The sequence below is a fragment of the Anguilla anguilla genome, chromosome 2, assembly GCF_013347855.1.
Source record: "Anguilla anguilla isolate fAngAng1 chromosome 2, fAngAng1.pri, whole genome shotgun sequence".
In the NCBI taxonomy this organism is placed as follows: domain Eukaryota; kingdom Metazoa; phylum Chordata; class Actinopteri; order Anguilliformes; family Anguillidae; genus Anguilla; species Anguilla anguilla.
The window spans coordinates 7459243-7481449 of record NC_049202.1 but is presented as its reverse complement, the minus strand read 5'-3'; the positions used below and the strand labels follow the sequence as shown (position 1 = coordinate 7481449).

The window sequence follows — 22207 nt, the reverse complement described above, 5'->3', positions numbered from 1 at the left end:
CATTATAGTCAATAAGGACACATGACAGTGTCCCTGGACATGTGTATTAAAAAGATGATCATTGTGTATTTGTCAGTTCATTGAATCTGTGGAACAAGCACAAGAGGCTGACACCCTAGTTAGCCAATTTTATATGACATTGGGCGAGAGGCAGGAATACACCTGGGATGGGTCACCAATCTATCGCTGGGCACACAGCATTCTTTCATACGTGGGTTTCCCTAAACAACAATGAAGGAAGAGAACACAGGAGACAGCCTGTAAAAGTTGGCTTCACACAGGGTGAAAAACAGGACACCTTTTGGGTGAAAACAGGATGCGGAGCCTTTGCTATACCAGACCTTGGGAAGTCCATAAGTCTTTCAAAATCTTTCGAGACTGTAACTATAGCTAACTGTGACTGGAGCACAGCCAACATTGTTTGCGCGCCACTTAGCACAAATGCCGCTATTTGTTATACGATTTATTATTTATTATATTTATTCATTATTTATTACGCTGCTATTTCCTCTAAGAGGAAATTCAGTTTTCAAAACATGAATCAGTTTTGTTATTCCGCTTCTGTTAAAGTGAATTTAAATTGTGGATGGTCATTCGTCATAATTTTATCAGAAATGATCAACAAATCTGCTAATTTTATCACAGAGGGCATTCTTTAAAAAAAATGTTAATGAAAAATGAAAAAAAAACAAAAACATTTTTTTCAATTATCCTGTGTGTTTTATGGTTCAATGATAAGCATTAATGGAAGCGAAATAGCCAGCAAATTTCTCCGTGACAGGCCAAACTTGTTCTGGAACCATAAAACGTTTTTGGCATTACGTAACCTTCGCAAACCAAATGGGGATTGAACTGGAATCTTCCGCAGCATTCTGAATATGTTTTCCAGTTACTCGGCTCCACATCACCCAAATACTCAAAGTGAATTGTGGTTCTCTGTGTGTGCAAGTGTACAAGTGTGTGTGTGCGGGTGTGTATGAGAGTGTATGTGTGTTTGAATACATACATCCTTTCAAAATTTGGTATACAAATACAGTACCTGATTTTGCGGAAGCAAGCCAGTTTTGGCGCCTGTCAGCCAATATATGCCGATATAATACCGACATAAATTTGAATGCCTATTCTTCAACCGTTAGACCAGTCGGGCTAATATTTTGTTAGCTACAATTCTGTGAAAGACCCCACCAGTGAAAAACTTTGCCTCAAAGAACATCATCAGCAACCATTATGTTTTTACGCCATTTAGAATATCTTTTTTGACAAAACCAATATTTACCTACATTTGACCTAAATTGTATTTTCATCCTTGGTTATCCTTGCTTATACAAAATGAAGATGGTGCCCTCTAGGGGCTTCATGATGAAGTGAACGAGACTGTGTTACCTGGGATACTGCACTGAACAGTGAGTGGATGGACCTATTTTTTTACGGTCTCTGGGATGGACGGACAAGCTCTGTATAGTTGCTTGAAAAGCTGCTTTGGAGTCGATTGTAGTGCATTTTCTTGATATAGACCACGAGCCCCTATACCAGCCATTTTAAAGCCGACAGGTCACCATAAACATCTGTAATATATAAGATATCTTTCATCGCACAAGAACACAGCCCGTGCTGATGTGAAACATGTAAGATACTGAAACTGGCATAATGTTTTTAAAAATGGACTTTCCCTTTAAACGCACCGAGACCCCTGCCAAATTGTATTTCTCATGCTGCCACTAGAAGCGGTAGAGTAGCAGAACTCTCTTTTCTTATGCATGCAACACTTCCCGTAATCCTTGGACAAATCGGGCCGCATGTAAACTGAATGTCGGCGACTCGGGTGTTCCGGTGCGGAACCTTTCGCGTTTGCCATTTGGATTGCTCGTACACAGACAGACGTTGCTCTTTGCCTTACAGATTCGTATGAAACCGTCTTTAATTTGTCAGGAATAGTTTAGTGACACTTTTCGGCTTGCGGATCGCCTGGATGTACCACGGAATCGTATAGGCTACTGGTCGTGGTTGTGCTCAGCTAGCCTGCTCCTGCATCTCTAAACGTATCACACCACTCGTTAGATTTTTGGTTTGTTTTCAAAGAAAGCATTTTCTTTGAATTCGTGATGATAAAGATCACGATACAGACCGGGGGACTGATAGTTTTACTGTGGGTGCTTGTCGGACACTTTGTTTTGGGTTGGTTCAACAACAACATCAATTCCAAGACGCCGCAAAGCCAACGTTCTGGCAGCGCCGCGGCCGCCGACAGCGAAGACCAAAGCTGTTTTTGTCACGTAAGTGCATCTTTGTGCCGCATCATCTCCTGTAAAATAACAGCTAATCGTTAGCTAATGATCACATTGCAATGTTCATCGTTAGCCACTTAGAAAGGCTTTGATACCTGTGTTCTGGTATTTTCTACGGTCACTTTTGTTTGACGTCATCCAAATGCATAGAATTTAAATGGACTGTGCAAGACTCGCACGGAGCTGGCCAGGTAGTTTCAGTTTGAACTGCAGCTAACTTGAATGGATACATTGCTCTGCTAACTTTACGTATATTTATTATGACGCATTGACTTTTTAGAAAATATATATTTTGTTTATTCACCATTCAAGGTTCACTTGGTGAATTTACCCAGCATCCAGACAGTCGGTTTCCTGGCACACATTTGAAAGCTAGCTAACAACCCCAGTTTGAAAACAATTTAATAAATTATTCACATAAAAGTTATCTATTATGATGACATTCTAATCTGTGCAGTTTGGCACGTCTGTTGTTGCTAATCATGCTGTTCTTGGGAGTAAGTACACACACACACAAAGTAGATTTTATGTTCAAACTGACTACCATAGTTTGCAGTTTTGTTAATACGATGCGCCCTATTTCATTTATATGCGATGATGTAACATCAAGTAACAAGTCGAAACAGTCAGAAATGTGTCCCTTTTGTTGTCATTGAGACTGATCTAGAATTTGACATCCATTAATAATTTCTTTAGTATATTGTATATTGGAGCCTAATGATCATAGTCGATCTCAATTTACCTTATTTTGAACTTATTTATTTAATATGTTTTTCCTCATCACCGCATTGGTGCACAGGGTGTAGTCATCAACGGTTATGTTTCTAGAATCCTACTGTATCAAAAAAACAATTTCTTTGGAAGAAATCGCCTGCAGTATATTTCTGTCTGAATTGCCTTGTTCTTGTGAAATGAGTTTCTTTAAGTGGATATAGCGTAACCTCCATCTCAATACATTAGAACACCGTGGTCTCTTCGGATTGGATAGATCGTTCATAGAGAATGCTTGGGACTTGTAGTCCGTGGGAACGAATAAGACCGTTGGCGTCGTGTACGTTTTGGTTTAGGTAACGACTACAAGTCGAGAAGGGGGAGCTGGGCGGGGCTGAAGTGAAACTGACCGGTCTTTGTTTAGGGGCGGGTGTATGGGCGGAGCATGGGAAAGTAATGACAGCTCAACTCGCGCTGTTGCATCTTCCTACTTTTTTTTTTTATCAAAGACGTGTAGTTGTTTCAGTCGCAAGAAATGTTTCTAGTTACGCAGGAGTTTAGTTTGGGTCTGCATGGATGAAAACGTTATTAATTCTTCAAGTACGGATAGACCTCAAAGAAGTGAATTACTTTAAAAAACGAATAGAAAACAATAATGCGACTCGGCAGCTTGTCCGGTGCGCTTTTCAACCTGTTGACTGCATCTTTTCTCTCTTTCATCTTTTCGCGATGCTTCCAATCCGAGGTTAGAGCTAATCATTTCTTGTGTTTGTGGATGGACGCCCTACTAGCGCTCAAGTCAAGTAGCCAAGCAACAGCTTGTTCTGTGTTGAAACTTAAAAGGGGAACTTGGTAGTTTTGACGACAACGTCTCTCGAAATGTCTCTGTACCTTGCGTGTACGCTGCTAGCACCATGCATTACCAAGCTTTTCCTCTTTGTATTTTTGCATGGGGGAGAAAATGTTGTTATGAGGGCACACTTGTTACCTGATACGTTCCCTAGATTGGACGAGGTCTAAATAATTAATACGTGTGGTTTCGAGCACTGCGCAGTTGCTTTTACATAGCATGCTTTTACAATGCAGTGAGAATTAGCGATGCCCGTAGTTATCAGGGGAGAGGTTGCACTGGGCCGAGGATTGTGGTTAGGTTGTTTTGTGGTGCTTCTATAACTGCAAAGACAGAAATTATTTCTTATGAAACCAACCCACTGCTTTCTTATTGCTGGTTACAGGGTAACTGTACATCTCTTTAGTATTCCCATTTGCTGACTGGGCAGTCACTACCTGGAGAAATTCCTTCCTTGATCTGTGGGTTAAATTATCGATGTGTTGACATATGGTAAGGTAATGTGACTGTGACTAACTGTCGTTTTGTCGTGCTTCTATAACTGCAAAGATAGAATGGACAAATGACCACAACACTAACTTGGCCCACAGTGGTTTTTGCATCATTATTGTATATTTTTCTCACTTTTTTGCCTGTGTTTTTAAAAGTGAGGGCTGATTGGCCTCTTGGCTTCGCTAGGGCTTTTGCAGAAGAAAGTGTGATGTTGAACCGGGGTACTCTGATGGGATGAAGCCCTGACCCCTGTCTTAACCTCGCATGCTGGGGCTCATTTGTAGCCGGGTACGGGTGTGATTTTCGGCAAAGGCAGGCTTCTCCTGGCCCCTGTTTTGGAAACGCTGTGCTGCTGAGACTGTGGTTTTAACCTCTCCGCTCCTGGCTGTGCTCTCTCTCCAGTTGACCGGCGTCTTGGACGACTGCTTCTGCGACATCGAGAGCATCGATGTCTTCAACAACTTCAAGATTTACCCGAGCATCCAGAAACTGCTGGAGAGAGACTACTTCAGATACTACAGGGTGAGTGTGCTCTGGGTGGGGGCCCTCAGGAGGAGCCATTTGAGCTGGTTTATATGCTGCACACACACACACACACACATACATACACACACACACACACACACACATACATACACACACACACACACACATACACACATACATACACACACACGCACATACATACACACACACGCACATACACACACCCACACCACAACACACACAAGCACACACGCAGGCACAGACACACACACACACACACACACACACATACACATACATACACACACACGCACATACACACACCCACACAACACACACAAGCACGCACGCAGGCACAGACATACACACACACTCACATACACACACCCACACAACACACACAAGCACACACGCAGGCACAGACACACACACACACACACACTCTCAAAAAAACACACTGCTGTCACCTCACACGGGGCCACACACACCCACACATTCAAAGATTAAGTGACAAGCTTTGGGCAAATATTCACTTGTTATTTGGTTTTTGGATTTTTACCAGCCCGACAGTAAACACAATACAATTTGCAATCCCAGGTACAGATCTGTTCATCTCAAACAAATGAAAGGAAAAAGAAATCCCTTACCACACCCACAAAACCACCAAATGCAGATTCATTCGTGGTCATCCGAGCTATTCGATGCTACACATTCAGTCTCAGACAAAGAGGGTGGTCGGGGTGTGGGGAAATGTATGCAAATTCTCGTTCTCAAGGAGCTTTTTCTTTTCAGTTACAGAGCCTTGCAGAAGTATTCAGGTCCTTTGCAGTTTTTCCTTTTATTACCTCAGGGTTTGGAGTCAGGACAGTTTTTTTTTTTTTTCTGCTGTTTATCTGATTGACACTACCTACTGCAACCGGCCAGCAAAAAGTAAATAAATAAATACTTGCAGGGTCTGCTGGTTTTTTTGTTTTCATTTTGAAGTCAGTAATCCATTCAGACCCGTGATACCAGGTGATGTGAGTTAGCTATGTTGTCGGCTGCTTTAACTGAGCCATTAATTCCTGTGTAACAATAAAAACCAGCAAATCCTGAGGCTCTTCAGGGTTCTACTGTCAGTAATACAGGGTGTACAAGCAGGGCCTGTCTTTCATGATTTTGTGACAACATTACATTACATTACATTACATTACAGGCATTTAGCAGACGCTCTTATCCAGAGCGACTTACACAACTTTTTACATAGCATCCATTTATACAGCTGGATATATATACTGAAGCAATGCAGGTTAAGTACCTTGCTCAAGGGTACAACGGCAGTGTCCTTACCCGGGAATCGAACCTGCGACCTTTCGGTTACAAGCGCAGTTCCTTACCCACTGTGCCACACTCCGTCCTGCTCTTATTTATTTAAATAGCTCAATTATATCTTAATCTGACATTTGCATCAGTGCCAGCTGCAGCCGCCGACTGCAAGTTTATCTTAAAGATTGTACTGTGTTCAGTAAAACTGAGGTAACTGGTTGGAACAAAAACCAAGCACGCAGACCTGCCCTCCAGGATTGGAGTTGCGCACCCCTGCTGTAGTTGAAAACAGGGCTCAAGAGGCGACTGCCATTTTGAGCTGGAGCACAGGACATCGTCGGTTTGAACCAACATTTTACCTAGTACAAATGGACATGGAATCCCATTCCTGGAAGACTGTGTCTATGCCTGATTTTGGCTTCTACCAGTTACCCGTGCTGAATTAGATAATTGCCTGTATACGCAAATGCCGGTTCTCTCGTGGATTAGCCCACAGTACCATGCTTCACACAGGGACACAAAAGCAGTTTTCTTGTTCAGTTCATGAGTTTATCAGTAAATGGAGCAATGTAAACAATTAAGAGTAGAAGTTTGCAGGAAATCCAGAAATGGACATTACTCTGTAGGAACAGGGTTCCATTGACTCTATTATACAGTAATACTCTGATGCCTGATTTTGTGGCTTCTGAGTGCCTTATTTTTGTGAGTGATCCAGGTCAGATTGACCATACAGTTTACAAAACAAAAAAAACAAAAATTCAGTCAGTTTACATTTTGAACGTCCCAGCTTTGATTGGCAGCTGGTTTGTCCTATCCTAACCTCCCACGTTTGCGTCCAAGGTCGAAGCGCCGTGTGCCCGTTTTCCTTTCTGTCAATGTTCTACTGAGATTCAGAGATTGCACAGCCCCGGTTCAGATGTACCTCAGCAAGACGCAGCAGTCAAATGCCGTCTATTCTTGGTTTAATACATGAGATGCATTTCGGCTGCCGTTTCCTCCTTCGTCTAACGGCGGGTACTCTCGTCCCTGCGTGCATGCGTAGTCACGTTACACCAGATTGTGTGGTCTGCCGTTCTTCTTTTTGTACCAGTTAAAATGTAGCCTAATTCCTCTTTTTAACGCAGAGGCAGAGGACTGGTTTTTATTTTTCTTCTCCGTCCCGCCGCACAAAAATGAAAAAGTTAAGGGACTGTGGAGCGTCCCAGGCTCTGTTTCTGCAGGTTTGGACGAACGTGCGCAATCAAACCCCCGTCCGCAGAGATGGCGGGTCTCAGACACGTTTCCCAGAGTCCTCTAGAGGAGCGCCGTTCACTTCGGGTCCTGCTAAATGTCACGGCCCATAATCCCTTGCTGCATGCATTCCCAGCAAAAAAAAAAAAAAGGAGTGGTCGTTTCTGCTAAGCCGGAGGGCACCAATCAGGGCCTGATAAATGTGTATTTCTGCAGAAAGGGCTGGGGACTAATTTTGAGCTATTTTATTTGGACCAGGATTGCTGTTGTCTCTCTGAATAGGGGGCCCCTGATGCTCCGGTCCCTGTGGGGTGTTTATTTGCTGTGGTAGCAGACCTGAAGAGAGAAGAGTCTGTAAAAGATGAGAACGTTTCCCCAGAGCCGTGGGGGAGCTGATCTTGTTTTTTACCGCTTGGCCCAACGCTTGAGCACCTCTCAAAGGGGCACACATAAGCACGCATATCCAGAACCTCCAGACTGGGCTCAACAGCGGAGTATTTTGGATAAGGAGGATATTTTTTTCATGTAGGTTGGGGGGGAGTCATAGCCCGCCGTGTGTGTTTTTGCCGGTCGTGGTGTTTGACAGCTGGGTGTCAGGTGAGTAAAAGAAGAGAAGTGTGGGTTTTTACTCGCTCCTTTCTCTTCCGCAGGTGAACCTGAAGAGACCCTGTCCGTTTTGGCCAGACGATGGCCACTGCGCCATCAAGGACTGCCAGGTGGAGCCCTGCCCAGAGGTCAGAGTTCACCGCCGTCTCCACCAATCACGCGTGTCCCCTTCTACACCCAGGTTTGGGTGGTGTTAAGATTTGCTAGCGTAATGGATATATACTGAAGCATTTCAGGTTAAATATTCATACCCAAACTTACCCGTACCCAAACTTTCACTCTACGCCATCACCATCTTTTTCCTTGTTTAGTACTGATGAAAGTTAGCTTTCATCTGCTTGGTGATTTGCTCACCTGTCTCCTCCTCTTTACAGAGCAAAATCCCTGTGGGAATAAAAGCTGGCAACTATAATAAAGTAAGTTCACCTTCTAATGATGCCTCCATACATGTTCTTACTGTCTGTGTCTGTCTGACTGTATATCTGTTTGTCTCTCTGTCTGTCTGAATCAGTGGTAACCAGCTCTGTTTCTGGAGAATTACCATCCTGTAGGTTTTGCACTGACCCTAACAAAAAACACAGCTCATTCATTAGCAAAGTACCTTGTGCTATCTTGTGCTCTGCTAATTAGTAGTCAGGTGTGCCAAATTAGGGTTGGAATGAAAAGCCACAGGATGGTAGATCTCCGGGTTGGGGACAGGGTTGGGTATCACTGATCTAAATCTGTCCGTCATTATGTCCATCTATCCCTCACACGTCCATTTTCATTTCATGTTTTTTTTTCTCCAAGATAAGCCAAAAGAAAGAATGTAGTGAATATTTAATCTTCAGAGTAGCTTCTTTCTAGAATTGGTGCGATGAATATTTATTTTGTCTTGAACAAATACACAGACTCAGATCTGTTCTCTCCAAACACTGTGACCATAAAACGCAGTGTTTGCTTAACCTTTTTCCCTAATGGAGAGTTGACCGTAAACCGCAGCGTGAGCTGAGGTGGTGTGTTATTTGCTGCAGTGTGGGGCTGTAGCATTATTTTTGTGTCTGTGTGTGTGTGTGTGTGTGTGTGTGTGTGTGTGCGCGCGCGCGTGCGCGTGTGTGCGTCATTTCGCTGTGTCGTTCAGAGACGTACCTCTCAATCGCGCTGGTGTTGTTGAAACGGCTTGTCCTAAATTTGGTTTGTCTTTTGGGTAATTAGGTAGGGTGTGCACCTCGTTTGGTGACGTGTTCCGTGCAGCATATGGTGGGCTGGGGGTTCTTTTTGCGATTAATCACGTCCTCTCTGCCTCTGAACTGCGACTGAACCAGAGTGCTCCCAGGCTTTCTTTTCTGTAATAAAAACACTGCGACTGATGCGACTGCTACTGTTACTACGACAACTTCAGCTAATAATAAAAATAATAATAATATGAGAATAGAATATTGAATTGTGAATACATTGCGTTCAAAGTGTTTTTTTTATAGCAAGAGGATTCATTCATAAGATAAGTAAATGCACAAATTAAAAATTATTTTCCTTAAAATTTAAATGGTAACTGAAGTTGAATAAGGAACAGCAGCCTGAAAAGAAGACTGCTCGGAAAGAGAGACAGGCTTTGTGAAAGTGAAAGAGCTGTAAAGGAAGTCCCTGTCTGGAGCTGCATTTTCACAGGGTGAGGCCTCATTGTGAGTTTGTGCGGCCGTACTGTACTTCCTGAGTAGGCAGCTTAAATCATCGTTCGCGGGAGAGAGAGGCATAAAGACAGGTTCTTAATTTGTTTTGTCCTCAGGGGAGTGTATTTTTTTGGTGCTGTGAGCAGCCTACCTACGGCTGAATCCTCCCCAACCGTCTCCGTGTGAAAATAAAACTTAGAAACCACACTCTGTAGGAGCTGCTGTTTTACAGATTGTTGCTGTAAGAAGTATTGATATTTAATATTTGTTATTCAAAAAACTCTTCTTCTGGCTGCTTTTTTTCCCCCAAATATGATGCTGTAAACAATAGAAATTACTCCTGCATATGTATCCCTCAGAAATTTCAATAAACATACCATAAGGAGAAAGAAGGGTTTCGTTTAGAATATTGGTGAAAATGTATATTGGTTGTAAATTGATCAGTAATCTGTCAATCTGAATTTTATGGCGGTGATGGTGGTGGTTTGGGGGGGGGGGTGGAAACAGAGGAGGAGGCAGTGCCTGTTTGTTCAGCAGCATTTAGAGCTGTCCTGGACACGGTGTGTCTCAGTGCTGAGTCAGCAGCAGCTCGTACCCCCCCCCCCACCATCCCCCGTGCGGTGGTTGCCAGGGGTTTGGGGAGAGGAGGGTGTGTTTGTCCTGAGGCAAGGCTGACGTGTTGGGACATCTGGACTGATTACACCCCCCCCCCCCCCCCCACACCAAGGTCACGTCCGCAGAACTTGGCCTCCCGCCACCAGATCTTACAGCATCAACACCTCACCAGGTCCCCCCCCCCCCTTTGCCAGCTTCCTTCTGTTCTACCAAACCGCTTTCCTTAAACGCGAGGGGAGGACTTTGTGAGCGTCCGTGTGCTGATTTGTTTCATCTTCCTTAAATATTTATTTCATTTTGAATGAGTGCGAATGAATCAGAGCAGACCCAACCGAAAATGTACCAGCAATTAACATCTGCAGATTCCTAGGTCTGGGCAGAGAGGACCGCAAAAGTTCAACAAATATAAATGTGAATCCACCGGCACAAGCCCTGAAAGCATGTACGTTTTTCTGGGTGGAATTTACTGTGGCTTGGGTGAACCTTTGAGTGCCACTCAACCAGACAAGGTACCTTGGTAAATATGCGAGGAATTTGTAACCCAGTTTTGTGAGGGTTTCTTGTGACTTGGCATTCGGTTGGTACCGTTTGCTTTATTTAACAGAGGTTTTTCCCAGAGGTTCCTGTCAGAATACTGGGCACGCAGGAAGCGCGCCGTTGATTCTAGCTCCAATGGGACGTGCCGAAGCGTGCGGGAAAAGTACAGTTGGGGCATTTAAGAACAGCCGCCTGGCACTTCCTGGAGTTATTTGTCCACGCGGCGTTTCGGGGGTGTGTGGTAATTGAAAGCAGAGGGGCGAAAAGGTCAAAGGTGACGTACAGTATGTGTCGCCTTTTTCCAGAATCTTCTTCAAATGGCTGTGAGGAAGCAAGAGAGGCAGGAGGGATTATTCTCTCTCACACACTCACTCACTCGATCTCTATGACTTCATCTTTCTCACTTTCTTTTTAAGAAATAATTTATTTTACCTCCCTTTTTATGTTTGTGTTTTTGGGTTTAATTTAATTTTTTTGGTTATGCGTTATTTGTGGGTATCTTTCTTTTTTTTTGCGTTAAAAGTCTCTTTCTCTGCCACGCCCACGTTTTATTTTTTCTAAATTGAGATTAGATTGCACTGGGTTTGAGAATTCCAGCAGCTGGTCACATGAGGCATTTCAGGTGTGTGTGTGTGCGTGTGCAGGAGTTGGTGCGGTCTATATCTCTATATCTCAGGCTGTGTGGAATTCCCAAAATTCATCCGAATGTCTGCGGGGAGCTGGAGCGAATGGGACGCTCCCGTTTGATCAGGGGACTTTGGTCCCTGGGGGGGGGGCTGGTGGATGTGAGGCCCCGCTCTGTTTGTTCTGTCCGTAAGCCGGGTCCTAATCCATGTGGAATCTCACACCTTCGCCCCCCCTTAGACCAGGGGGGGGGGATTTCAGCTGCGATGACACTGTGTATCGCCGCACCTTCACATAGGCTCTCCGCCGTGTCCCAGCGGCAGAAACACGCCCCGCACGTTTGGCCTGCGTCCTGAGTGTGTGTGAGGACAAATTCTTCTACCGCCTGTCGCTCTTAAAACAAACTTGATCTGGCCCAGAGTTTTTTCACCGGAGTCCTCGTTTTTTATGCCTGAACATTTATTGTGCTGTGCTAAGGAATTCAGAAGCGAATTCTCTTCATCTGTAATTTGAATTTATCCGAAGACTAATGTAATAAGCATGCAACAGAGATTATTATGTAATACAGCAGTACGGAGAGAGGGAGAGGAGGAGGGGGGAGGGGGGAGGGGGGGCAATAGAACAATGTTCCTTGTCAATGAGCCTCTGTCTTTGGGATGTTCTGGAACATTCAGGGGCTGAAAGGTCACATGAGCTCAGCCCTGTAGGTTCCAGTCACTCATTAGGCATGCTGGGAATTGGTGTCTCTTGGGGGACTCCAGCTCTGAGGCCTACACACACCCCTCTCCCCCGTGTCTATGGTTGGCAGGGAAGAGACAGAGTCACACTGCCCTGGGTGAAAGGCATTATTAATGGGTCCTTAATGGCAAACTCTGTGGACATAATGTGCTGGCTACACAGGGGTAATCTGTAGGGCACACAATCAAAATGGCTCTTCGCTTTCTTTTTGTTTTGTTCTGCATCCATGAACGTGTCACTTTTGCCACTCCGTATGAATTGAAGCAAAACAGTCAGTGGCTTTGATGCTAACTTCACTTTGAGTCCTAACTTCTGTCCCAATGTCTCCTTTTCTCGCCCTCCACCGCGTCGTCGCAGTATTCCCAGGCGGCCAACTCCGTGTCGGAGATAGAGGAGTGTGAACAGGTCCACGAGCTGGGAGCCATCAACAACACACTGAGGTGAGTCCCCCCGCTCGTCTCTATGGAGACGGACGGAGTGTCCCGGCGCAGGCCCCTTAAACCGGAGCCTTAACCTCGCACTGAGGCCACGCTAAAACTGAGTGCAGCCGCGGCGGCTAATCGGTTAGCGAGTGTGGCGGTGACGCTCCTCGCCGTGTTAAAATGTCTCTTTCTGCCGCAGTAACCAGAGCAAGCAGGCCTTCGCCGACTGGGCCCGGCACGACGACGCTCAGGACCACTTCTGCGAGCTGGACGGTACGTTTCCCACCTGCCTCTTCTTACCAGTTCATTTATGAATATACGTTTGTACATTTCTTTTCTTCTCTTCTGAGTAAAAGTCAGAGAGGTTGGTTGTTGGTTGTGCCTGTCAGCCTTGTAAGATGACACGCAGTTGGCTGTAGCATTTGCCATTAGGGCGTTGGTGCACTGGGATAACTTGTTCTCATGATTTTACACTCCAAAATGGCGTCAAGGCTTTCACCTCATTAGAAGCACCTCATCAGATAGACCATGTGCACGGGGCCCCTTTGAGAGTATGTTGCCCTGGTGGATTTCTCCATTTCGTCTCACTGTGTAACAGCGCCTCCTTCCCCTGCCAACCCCCCCCCCCCACCCCCCCACCCCCCCCAGACGAAACGTCTCCGGACTTCGAGTACGTGGACCTGCTGCTGAACCCGGAGCGCTACACCGGGTACAAGGGCCCGTCCGCCTGGAGGGTGTGGAACAGCATCTACGAGGAGAACTGCTTCAAGTGAGCCCAAGCCCGCGTCATTGAGTACACTTTAGACAGTGCTAACGCTCTATCTCTCTCTCTCTCGCTCACACTCTCTCACACACACACACACACACACACACACGTCCTTGCAAGGCACCTGACTGTGTTTGTGCCCTTTCACGCAGGCCCAGGTCAGTGTATCGACCCCTGAACCCCCTGGCACCCAGCAGAGGTGAGAGTCCCTACAAAGTATGTGTGTTGTTTGTGTCTGTATCTGTGTCTGTCTGTGTGTGTGTGTGTGTGTGTGTGTGTGCATGTCCGAATCCTCTCTAATGTAGAATGTCTTTCTGGGCCCAGCTCAAACTCAAACACACCACTCCCTAAAGCCACATTTGCATGCGATGTAAGGTTGTATGTAATCTCGCCATGGAGATTATTTCATTGTTTATTATGCAGTAGCTTAGTCACATTCAGAGTCCCTGAACTGAATGTGAATTGCTAATGTAATCTTCTTCTTTCTCTCTTACAGGAGATGATGATGGTGAGTTGTGCTAACCTGCTTTGAATAGTCATTATGAAAGTTATGCATATCAAACAATATTATTTCCAGTTATAGTGATTAGAGGGCATTTTTTAATTAACATGTTTTTGTCACACACAGGTGAAGGCTTTTACAACTGGCTGGAAGGTAATTTACTATTCTGCAATTTCAAAAGTGTGCACAGAGAAACCTCAAGAATTACAGTCCTATATCTCTTTTTGAATGGCACCATAAAGCTTTGCAAAGTCACTGGTCTACAGATCGTGGCACATTGATATTGACCGTATCATCTTTCTTTCATCTCAATTGCTGCTGTCTCTCCAGCCCTTCAAGCGTTATCTAGTGCTGGAGTCCTCATTTGATTGGTTACAAAGGGCCCATAGATTTCCCATGTGCACTTGAGTCACCGTACTGGGTCTCCATTGTGTACCTGCTGATATGTAGCTAGGGTTACCTGCACAAGAGCCATTCAGAGCTTCCCCTCCAAAGCCACGCACACAAACACAAGGTCTCACACAAACACAATAGCGCAGACACACAATCACAAACATAAACACTCATTCACACACACTCACATGCACACGTACACACAAACACAAGGTCTCACACAAACACTATATCTCATGCTCACTCACACTCACACACACACACAAACTCACACAATAACTCACTCAGTCTCAGTCCCAGACACACCCTCCCTCTCACAGTCAGAAGGGAAGAGCATCCATCACCCCTGTATCTGTTCTGCTGAAATACAGCCCCCCTGACCCAGCCGGGACTCGCAAACACACAAAGCCCCACAGATCCTCCTCTTCTGCACCATCACAGTCACACTCATCACCCACCCTCCCTCAGGGAGGGTCACATTACCCGCAGAGGAATAGCTGTGGTGAGGCTGTGTCCAACCTGGCGCCCCCCTTTCTCCCTCCCTCCCCCCCCCAGGGCTCTGTCTGGAGAAGAGGGTGTTCTACAGACTGATCTCTGGCCTGCACAGCAGCATCAACATCCACCTGTGTGCAGCGTACCTGCTGGACGGTAAGAGACTCACCTGTTGACCCCTAACCTCTGAACTATGACCCCTGTAATTGCTATTCGGCCACTTTTCTGCATCTCCTGCTTTTACGTTCAAATTGGCAGTTTGATTTGTAGCCTTCATCTTGGATCTGCCTCGGCTGAGTTGATGTGATTGGTTACATCCCTAAAGAAAAGTGGGCGGGGTTTATGGCTCTGAGCTGGACCACTTTAGCCATTTTTTTTTTAGCTCAGAATGAGAGACTGGTACCCTGGTTCCCGTCTGTTCACCGTGCCCTGCCGTATCATTGCTGAATGACCCCTGACCCCCGACCTTTCACCCACAGAGGGCTGGGGTCGCGCGGTGTGGGGCCCGAACGTGCGGGAGTTCCGCACCCGCTTCGACCCGGCCGAGACCAAGGGGGAGGGCACGCGGCGGCTGAAGAACCTGTACTTCCTGTACCTGATCGAGCTGCGGGCGCTGTCCAAGGTGGCGCCCTACTTCGAGCGCACCATCGTCAACCTGTACACCGGCAGGGCCCAGGAGGACGCTGCCACCAAGGAGCTGCTGCTCCGCATCTTCAACGCCGCCAAGTGAGTCCAACGCTTTAAAAAAACGTGTTTTAGAGCGTTTATTGTTTTTGAACTTTTGTTTCCTGTTGTTTTCCTAAATGTTTGTCATTTTAACTTGGTGTTGCGCTATCAAAGCTACAACAGCTGTAGCTGCTGGAGGGTTAGTGCAGGGATCTCAGACTTCACTCCTGAAGGGGGCGCTGTGTCTGTGGGGTTAACTCCAGTCCTGGGGGGAGGGGGAACACTTAAGGGTCTACTGCTGAAGCGCTGTTGTGCTCCAGGTCTGGAGTCTGATGCCTCAGGACTTGGGTGCTCCTGCTGGAACTCAGTGTGAACCCTTCAGTGTTAAAAGTTGTTATCTGGGCTTGTCTTCTTCCCTAGGGCCTTCCCAATGCACTTTGACGAGAAGTCCATGTTCGCCGGACAGAAGATAGAGGCCAAGACATTAAAGGTAGCCCATCTGCTTCTCAGTCTGAACAGTGGACGTCAGCGATTGAGGTTTCCTTCCCTCTGATTGGATCCTTATTCCAGCCAATGGGCTCTGTCTAAGGCTCTTGTCTAACTTTCTGTCCTCTGTGGTTGTGACAGTCTATTAAATTTGGGACTGTTTATAGCCCCCTTTCAGCGTTTATCTACGGCTGTAGCTGGCTGCTGTTTGACTGATGCCGTTTCACTCTTAGATTAGAAAACCATAAAACATTTCACATGGGGAAACGACATCAGTCCTCTGAGCCGAAAATTTAGCTAAAGTGACAGGTCATGTAAGTTGGATCCGATTAAATAATCAAGAGCGGGAGTTGGCTGGAATTCCCGAAATGGATCAGGCTCTTCAAGGTTCAGGGTTCCCCATCCCTTCTCAATGGCTGTGTCATGATCTGAGAATGTTGTGAATTTGACTCTGCTTGCACAGTGCTCAGTTTTACAGTTAGACAGGAAGTACTATTTTTAAGAACTCCCAATTTAGCATGAATTTTAATTTCTGTATCTGATGCAGTATGTAGATGTTTTAGAGTTTGCTATGGTGCTAAAAGGAAGGCTCAGAAATCAAATTAACGAAAGTCCATTTTTAGAGATGTTATTTCTTGGATGGTACACTTTGAGGAATAACTTTTTTTATATTTAAACTTATAGTAAGTTACCCAAAAAAGATCTGTTTGTTTTACTATGTGATCACAAAGACAGAAGTTTGAAATCGAGAAAGTTCAAGCGCAGTTTTGTGTTTCCGTTCTGTTGGCTGCCTGATTTTGAACTAGCGGTTCCTGGAGGCCTTAGCTGAACATGCTCTTACACTGCTCCGATGCTAACCTGTCATTGTCTTCCTGAACGTGCCCTTTGCGGTTGCCGTGGGTAGGAGGAGTTCAGGCTGCACTTCAAAAACATCTCGCGCATCATGGACTGTGTGGGCTGCAGCAAGTGCCGTCTGTGGGGGAAACTGCAGGTACACGTCTCTCTCCGTCTCTCTCTCTCTCTCCATCTCTGTCTGTCTCTCTTAGTCTCTCTCCGTCTCTCTCCATCTCTGTCTGTCTCTCTCCGTCTCTCTCTGTCTCTCTCTGTCTCTCTCTGTCTCTGTCTGTCTCTCTCTCTCTCTCCGTCTCTCTCTCTCTCTCTGTCTCTCTCCGTCTCTCTGTCTCTCTCTGTCTCTCTCTCCAGCTCTCTCTCCGTCGCTGTCCGTGTCTGTCTGTCACTCTCTGTCTCTCAAACCGTGTCAGGGCTGGTGCGCTCTTGAAGGTTTGGGTGTTGGGCACCTGCACTGTCATGACTCATCTAGTCCCGCAGGATTAACCTCAGGTCTGCGTATGAGAGCAAGGTGTCTTGTCCTCTGTCTGTAAACACACTGATTTTCACACATCTCCTCCCCCCCTCCTCCACCCCCCCCCCCCCCCCTCCTCCTCCTCCTCCTCCCAAAGACTCAAGGCCTGGGCACCGCTCTCAAGATCTTATTTTCCGAGAAGGAGATAAAGAACCTTCCGGAGAACAGCCCGTCCAAAGGCTTCCAGCTGACGCGGCAGGAGATCGTGGCGCTCCTCAACGCTTTCGGGAGGTGAGCCCCGCCCTGCGCCCTGACGGCTTCCTCTTCCTGCCGGTTGTTCAGGAAGTAGATACCCAGCAGCGTAAATGGAGTATGTGTGTAAGATGAGCGCAAGGGATTCTCCATAAGAGAGTCTACTGAAGACCTGAAGGCAGACTGAATGGAGGCTTTTCTTCTTGTGTCATCTAACGAGGCAGACAAGGAATCTCTCCCTCGCTGATGAGCAATACAGTCCCCCCCCCACCCCCCACCCCACAGAGCACCACCTTCTTTGACAGTTCACTGTCCTTGTCCCTGCTGGGATTTTGTAGCCTTAAAAGGGGGTGAAAGAAACTGTGGTCCCATTGTGCTCTGAGGGACAGTTCACTCACTGGGTTTTGGCTCTTGTCAAAAAAACTGTTGCAGGACACAGAGTGTCCTGAAGGTGGAGCTGTTGACACAGAGATGTGGGTGGAAATTCGAAACTCTAATATTCACTTCACACAGTCCCAGAAAATCCTTGAAAAGCCATTAAAATTTAGGAGATCTGGAAAGCCATAGAAAAGTTATGGAAAACTGTCAAATGTCTCGCTGTCCTTGAGAAGTCAGAGAAGATTTAAAATGAAATTAAATAAGCCGCTGCAAGTCATCCATCTTTCTGGCTAACTGGGGTCCCCTTCCGGTGAGGTCATTGTGGCGATAGTGCTAAGAAGTTTCTCACCCGTTGTTTTTTGTACTAATTCCACTCCCAAAGTCATTGGACACTTCACACACAAAATGTTCTTTAAAGTTAGGCCTCAAAGTGAATGTTCCTCTCACAAACGTAGCCCTGTATCTCCAAGTAACCTTCACTGTTACCCCAAACATCAATATGGGAAAGTCATAGTTATCCTGAAAAATGTCATCGTAGAATAGTATTAAATTTAAATGGGGGGTGTGGTATGTTGTCATGGTGACTGAGGCTGTGTTGTGCAGGCTTATTCTGTTTTATTAACCGATGATGTTTGTTTCACAGGCTCTCCACTAGCATTAAGGAGGTGCACAATTTCAGAACTCTGCTGAATGATGTCAGGTAACGAACACCCCCAGCCAGTAGGGGGCAGCAGCGGCCCGGAGGACACTGCGATAGTCTTATCCTGCCCGAGAATAAGGCCGCTGTTTCAGGGACTACAGGATCAAGGCCCAGAAGAAGAGAAAAATAACAAACATAAAAGAAAAAAATTAAGTAAAACAGACTCGGATGAAATCTCCTCCTTGCCCGTTCCATGTCCAACTGCCCAACGATTCGACCAATCAGACGGCCTAGACCGCTACGTAGACCCACATAAGGATTCTTCTTTAACTCCTGAACCGTCTTGGCTCGGGACGCTGTTGGGACTGTTTGGGCCCTCGCCCCCCCTAACCGTGCACACCCCCGCCCCATTCGAGGGGTGCAGTACAGAGTGGAAGAGGCACAGCTTCATTTCGGCACTCTGCATCTCCCTCTTTAGGAAACTGGTTGTGATCTGATGCTTATCTGTTTCCCCAAACCGGCTTATGTCTGTATGACTGTCTCTCTGTGCACACGTATGCTTCTTTGTGAGCGGGTGTGACACGAGTGTGTGTGCCTGTGTGTGTGTGTGTGTGTGTGTGTATGCCTGCGCGCGCGTGTATGTGTGAGTGTGTGTGTTTGAATTTGCGTTTGGCAGAATTGCATGTATTAACTTGGGCTGGGCTTAGGCTGGTCTTCTGAAAGTAAAAAAAAACCTCTTGCCAACTTGCTTTCTGCATCCCAGATATTTACAATTTTATTTTTGTGTGGTCTTGCTGTACGGGGGGGGCAGTCTGATTTGACCTGTGTCCCTGTCAGTGATATTAGCACATGGATAATGGTGTGTAATTTCACACATGCATCGATGGGAGAAAAGCTGAGAGATAAACAGCACTGGGAGAGTGGCTTAGGAACATGTAGATCACAGGTCTACAACGTTCCTTTCCTTGCATTATAGTATTTTGCACCTGTATTTATTCTGACAAAATGTTGGTGAATTTATTTTCGTTTTTTTACAGCGTGGGACCAGAGCGTGTGAAGCAGAGAAAGAATGTACTCTCCCCTTGAAACATGGCGATCATAACGAGCGTAGACGATCTCTCATTTTTCCAAACAGTCAACGCGACTTACGGTGATTCATTATCATGGGAATATGGGTGCTTTTCTCACAGGAGTCCATTTTGTCTTCAGAAATATGCTTTGTGTGGCTGTGTAGGGGAATTTACGCTGTACAGAAATGTACAGGATTTGTTTTTTTGAATTGCAGGGAGAAATAGGAATTTTGAATTGCAGCTCAGAACTGTTGGGGGTTGTCACGACCGAATCATGACTGTAGGACTTTCTGCCAAACTTTTCTTGCAGTGGCCGTGTCCTGAATTTCAATTGGAATATATGTGAATATGCCGTCAAGGTATTGCAACACTTCACAATATATGAGCACATTTGTAAACTATTGCCACCTTCAGAGATTGCAATATATTACAATTCTGTGAAATGTATTGCTATGCTTTCAACAAGTCTGCGACGTTTTCAGTATGTACTGTATATTTTGTTTTCGTGAGGGTAATGTTGGCGGTTAAAGGTCTGCTGAGAGCGGGTGTGTGTGTCCGTGTTCGAGCGGGTGTGTGTGTCCGTGTTCGAGCGGGTGTGTGTGTCCGTGTTCGAGCGGGTGTGTGTGCCCGTGTTCGAGCGGGTGTGTGTGTCCGTGTTCGAGCGGGTGTGTGTGTCCGTGTTCGAGCGGGTGTGTGTGTCCGTGTTCGAGCGGGTGTGTGTGCCCGTGTTCGAGCGGGTGTGTGTGTCCGTGTTCGAGCGGGTGTGTGTGTCCGTGTTCGAGCGGGTGTGTGTGTCCGTGTTCGAGCGGGTGTGTGTGTCCGTGTTCGAGCGGGTGTGTGTGTCCGTGTTCGAGCGGGTGTGTGTGTCCGTGTTCGAGCGGGTGTGTGTGTCCGTGTTCGAGCGGGTGTGTGTGTCCGTGTTCGAGCGGGTGTGTGTGTGTCCGTGTTCGAGCGGGTGTGTGTGTGTCCGTGTTCGAGCGGGTGTGTGTGTCCGTGTTCGAGCGGGTGTGTGTGTGTCCGTGTTCGAGCGGGTGTGTGTGTCCGTGTTCGGAGGACCGTCCATCACCGATGGCGCTTCAGTGTCGGCCGTGTTGCTAACGAGCAGAGTAGCGTGCGCTCGTCGTCGTCGTAACGACGGGAACAGCCCCCGCCACGAAGACGTGCGAAGCTTAACATCCGCACGTCAAGCACACCGCTAAACCAGCCGAAGCAGAAGTTATCGCGCGTGCTCCTACAGCAGATTATTATTATTATTATTTTTTTACTTTTTACAAAGCTTGGCATTTTTAGAAATCTGTGACAGAATTTGCCATTTGCACCTGCAGCACAGAACCTGAGGCCGTGAAAAAGGACACACGCGACGGTGTATCAGTCTGATGCCAAAGAAAGAAACGCAGGAGTATATTTTCTTTTGCCAGAATACAGTGTGAGCCCCCCCCCCCCCCCCTTTAGCTCCTGCGTGGCACAAAATCAACTTTGACGTGACCTCCTGAGGTAATAGTTTTAATTCTCTTGGATTGGATTTTTTTTTTGTCACATGACCAGCCGGCGTTTAGCTGTAGCAATACTTGAAGCTCCAAGCTGTGAGCGTGCTGTGGCGCGGTCTGACGTTAGCGGTAAACGCGTCTGCGCTGGTCAGAAGCCGACCTTTCGGTGACGTGTATCCTGTGGGGTCTCCTGTGGGTCATTTTAACCCCTTCATTGCTGAGCCTTTCTGCTCTTGGGGTAATACTGTTCCCTGCTGCAGGGCTAATGCTACACCCTGCTCTTGGGTTAATACTGTTCCCTGCCCCAGGGCTAATGCTACACCCTGCTCTTGGGTTAATACTGTTCCCTGCCCCAGGGCTAATGCTACACCCTGCTCTTGGGTTAATACTGTTCCCTGCCCCAGGGCTAATGCTACACCCTGCTCTTGGGTTAATACTGTTCCCTGCCCCAGGGCTAATGCTACACCCTGCTCTTGGGTTAATACTGTTCCCTGCTACAGGACTAATGCTACACCCTGCCCCAGGGCTAATGCTACACCCTTACCTTGGTTCTCCTCCATTTCAGCCCGTAAACACAGGCACCTAGACCAGTTCACTGAAAAATCAAAAACCTGGAAATGTTTGGCAAGGACGAGCAGTGCCCGACAGGCATTTGTACGTGATGTTGGCCTGTCCAGCCAGGCATGTGATCATAGGTTTTTTTGGGTTTTTTTTTTTCCAAAGTATGCCTCCCCCAACTTTCTTAGAAAATTTTTTCAGTGCGTGGATACTAGCCTTGGCATTGAATCCATCTAGATTTGGACAATTCTGTAAATTTAATTTCAGTTCATTTCAAGAACGGAAAAACGGACCGTAAAGTTTTGCATGGATTTTTTTCAAGTGACAAATTCTAATTTCAGTTGGTTTCAGTGAATTGACCAATCTCGGATGTAATTGACCCCTAACTGGGGTGCACATTTTCACGCAGATACGCATTTGCGAGCACGTGTGTTTCCACGTGTTGAATAATTGCGCGTTGTTGCGCCGTTTGCTTTAGCAGAAATTGAGGGAAAGGGGCGGAGCCAAAAACGTGTAGGGGGAGGGGTTTAGAAGCAGCACTTTGGTTGGCCTTCTCTTGCCTTGGTGTGAGCTGCATGACTTTCAAAAGCACCAGAACTTTCCGTGCAATCCACTGTCTGCCTTAATATTTCATAAATGATGGAAAAGGAAAAAAAATTAAAAG

The 22207-nt window shown here is 46.4% G+C and overlaps 1 protein-coding gene across 2 annotated transcripts; it reads left to right on the top strand.

Annotated features, from left to right (window-relative positions):
- Positions 1-1756: 1756 nt before the first annotated feature.
- On the top strand, positions 1757-19982 carry ero1b (endoplasmic reticulum oxidoreductase 1 beta). Of its 2 annotated transcripts, none has more exons than XM_035406654.1 (16): positions 1757-2273; positions 4741-4860; positions 8010-8093; positions 8340-8381; positions 12486-12568; positions 12750-12823; positions 13199-13319; positions 13469-13515; positions 13813-13824; positions 13945-13971; positions 14767-14859; positions 15183-15429; positions 15790-15859; positions 16760-16846; positions 17316-17449; positions 18432-19982. In XM_035406654.1, exons 1-16 carry the CDS (start codon positions 2103-2105, stop codon positions 18490-18492), a joined length of 1473 nt encoding a protein of 490 aa, XP_035262545.1. In that variant the 5' UTR covers positions 1757-2102; the 3' UTR covers positions 18493-19982. The 2 variants fall into 2 exon arrangements, with proteins under 2 accessions (XP_035262545.1, XP_035262546.1); XM_035406655.1 differs by lacking the exon at positions 1757-2273 and adding an exon at positions 3448-3741.
- The last annotated feature ends 2225 nt before the right edge of the window (positions 19983-22207 follow it).

Bases quoted from the DNA above. Each gene is read 5' to 3' on its own strand.
- ero1b (XM_035406654.1), top strand. From the start codon at position 2,103: ATGATAAAGATCACGATACAGACCGGGGGACTGATAGTTTTACTGTGG. The intron at 12,569-12,749 runs GTGAGTCCCCCC...TTTCTGCCGCAG, and splicing joins GCCATCAACAACACACTGAG to TAACCAGAGCAAGCAGGCCT. The intron at 13,320-13,468 runs GTGAGCCCAAGC...CCTTTCACGCAG, and splicing joins TACGAGGAGAACTGCTTCAA to GCCCAGGTCAGTGTATCGAC.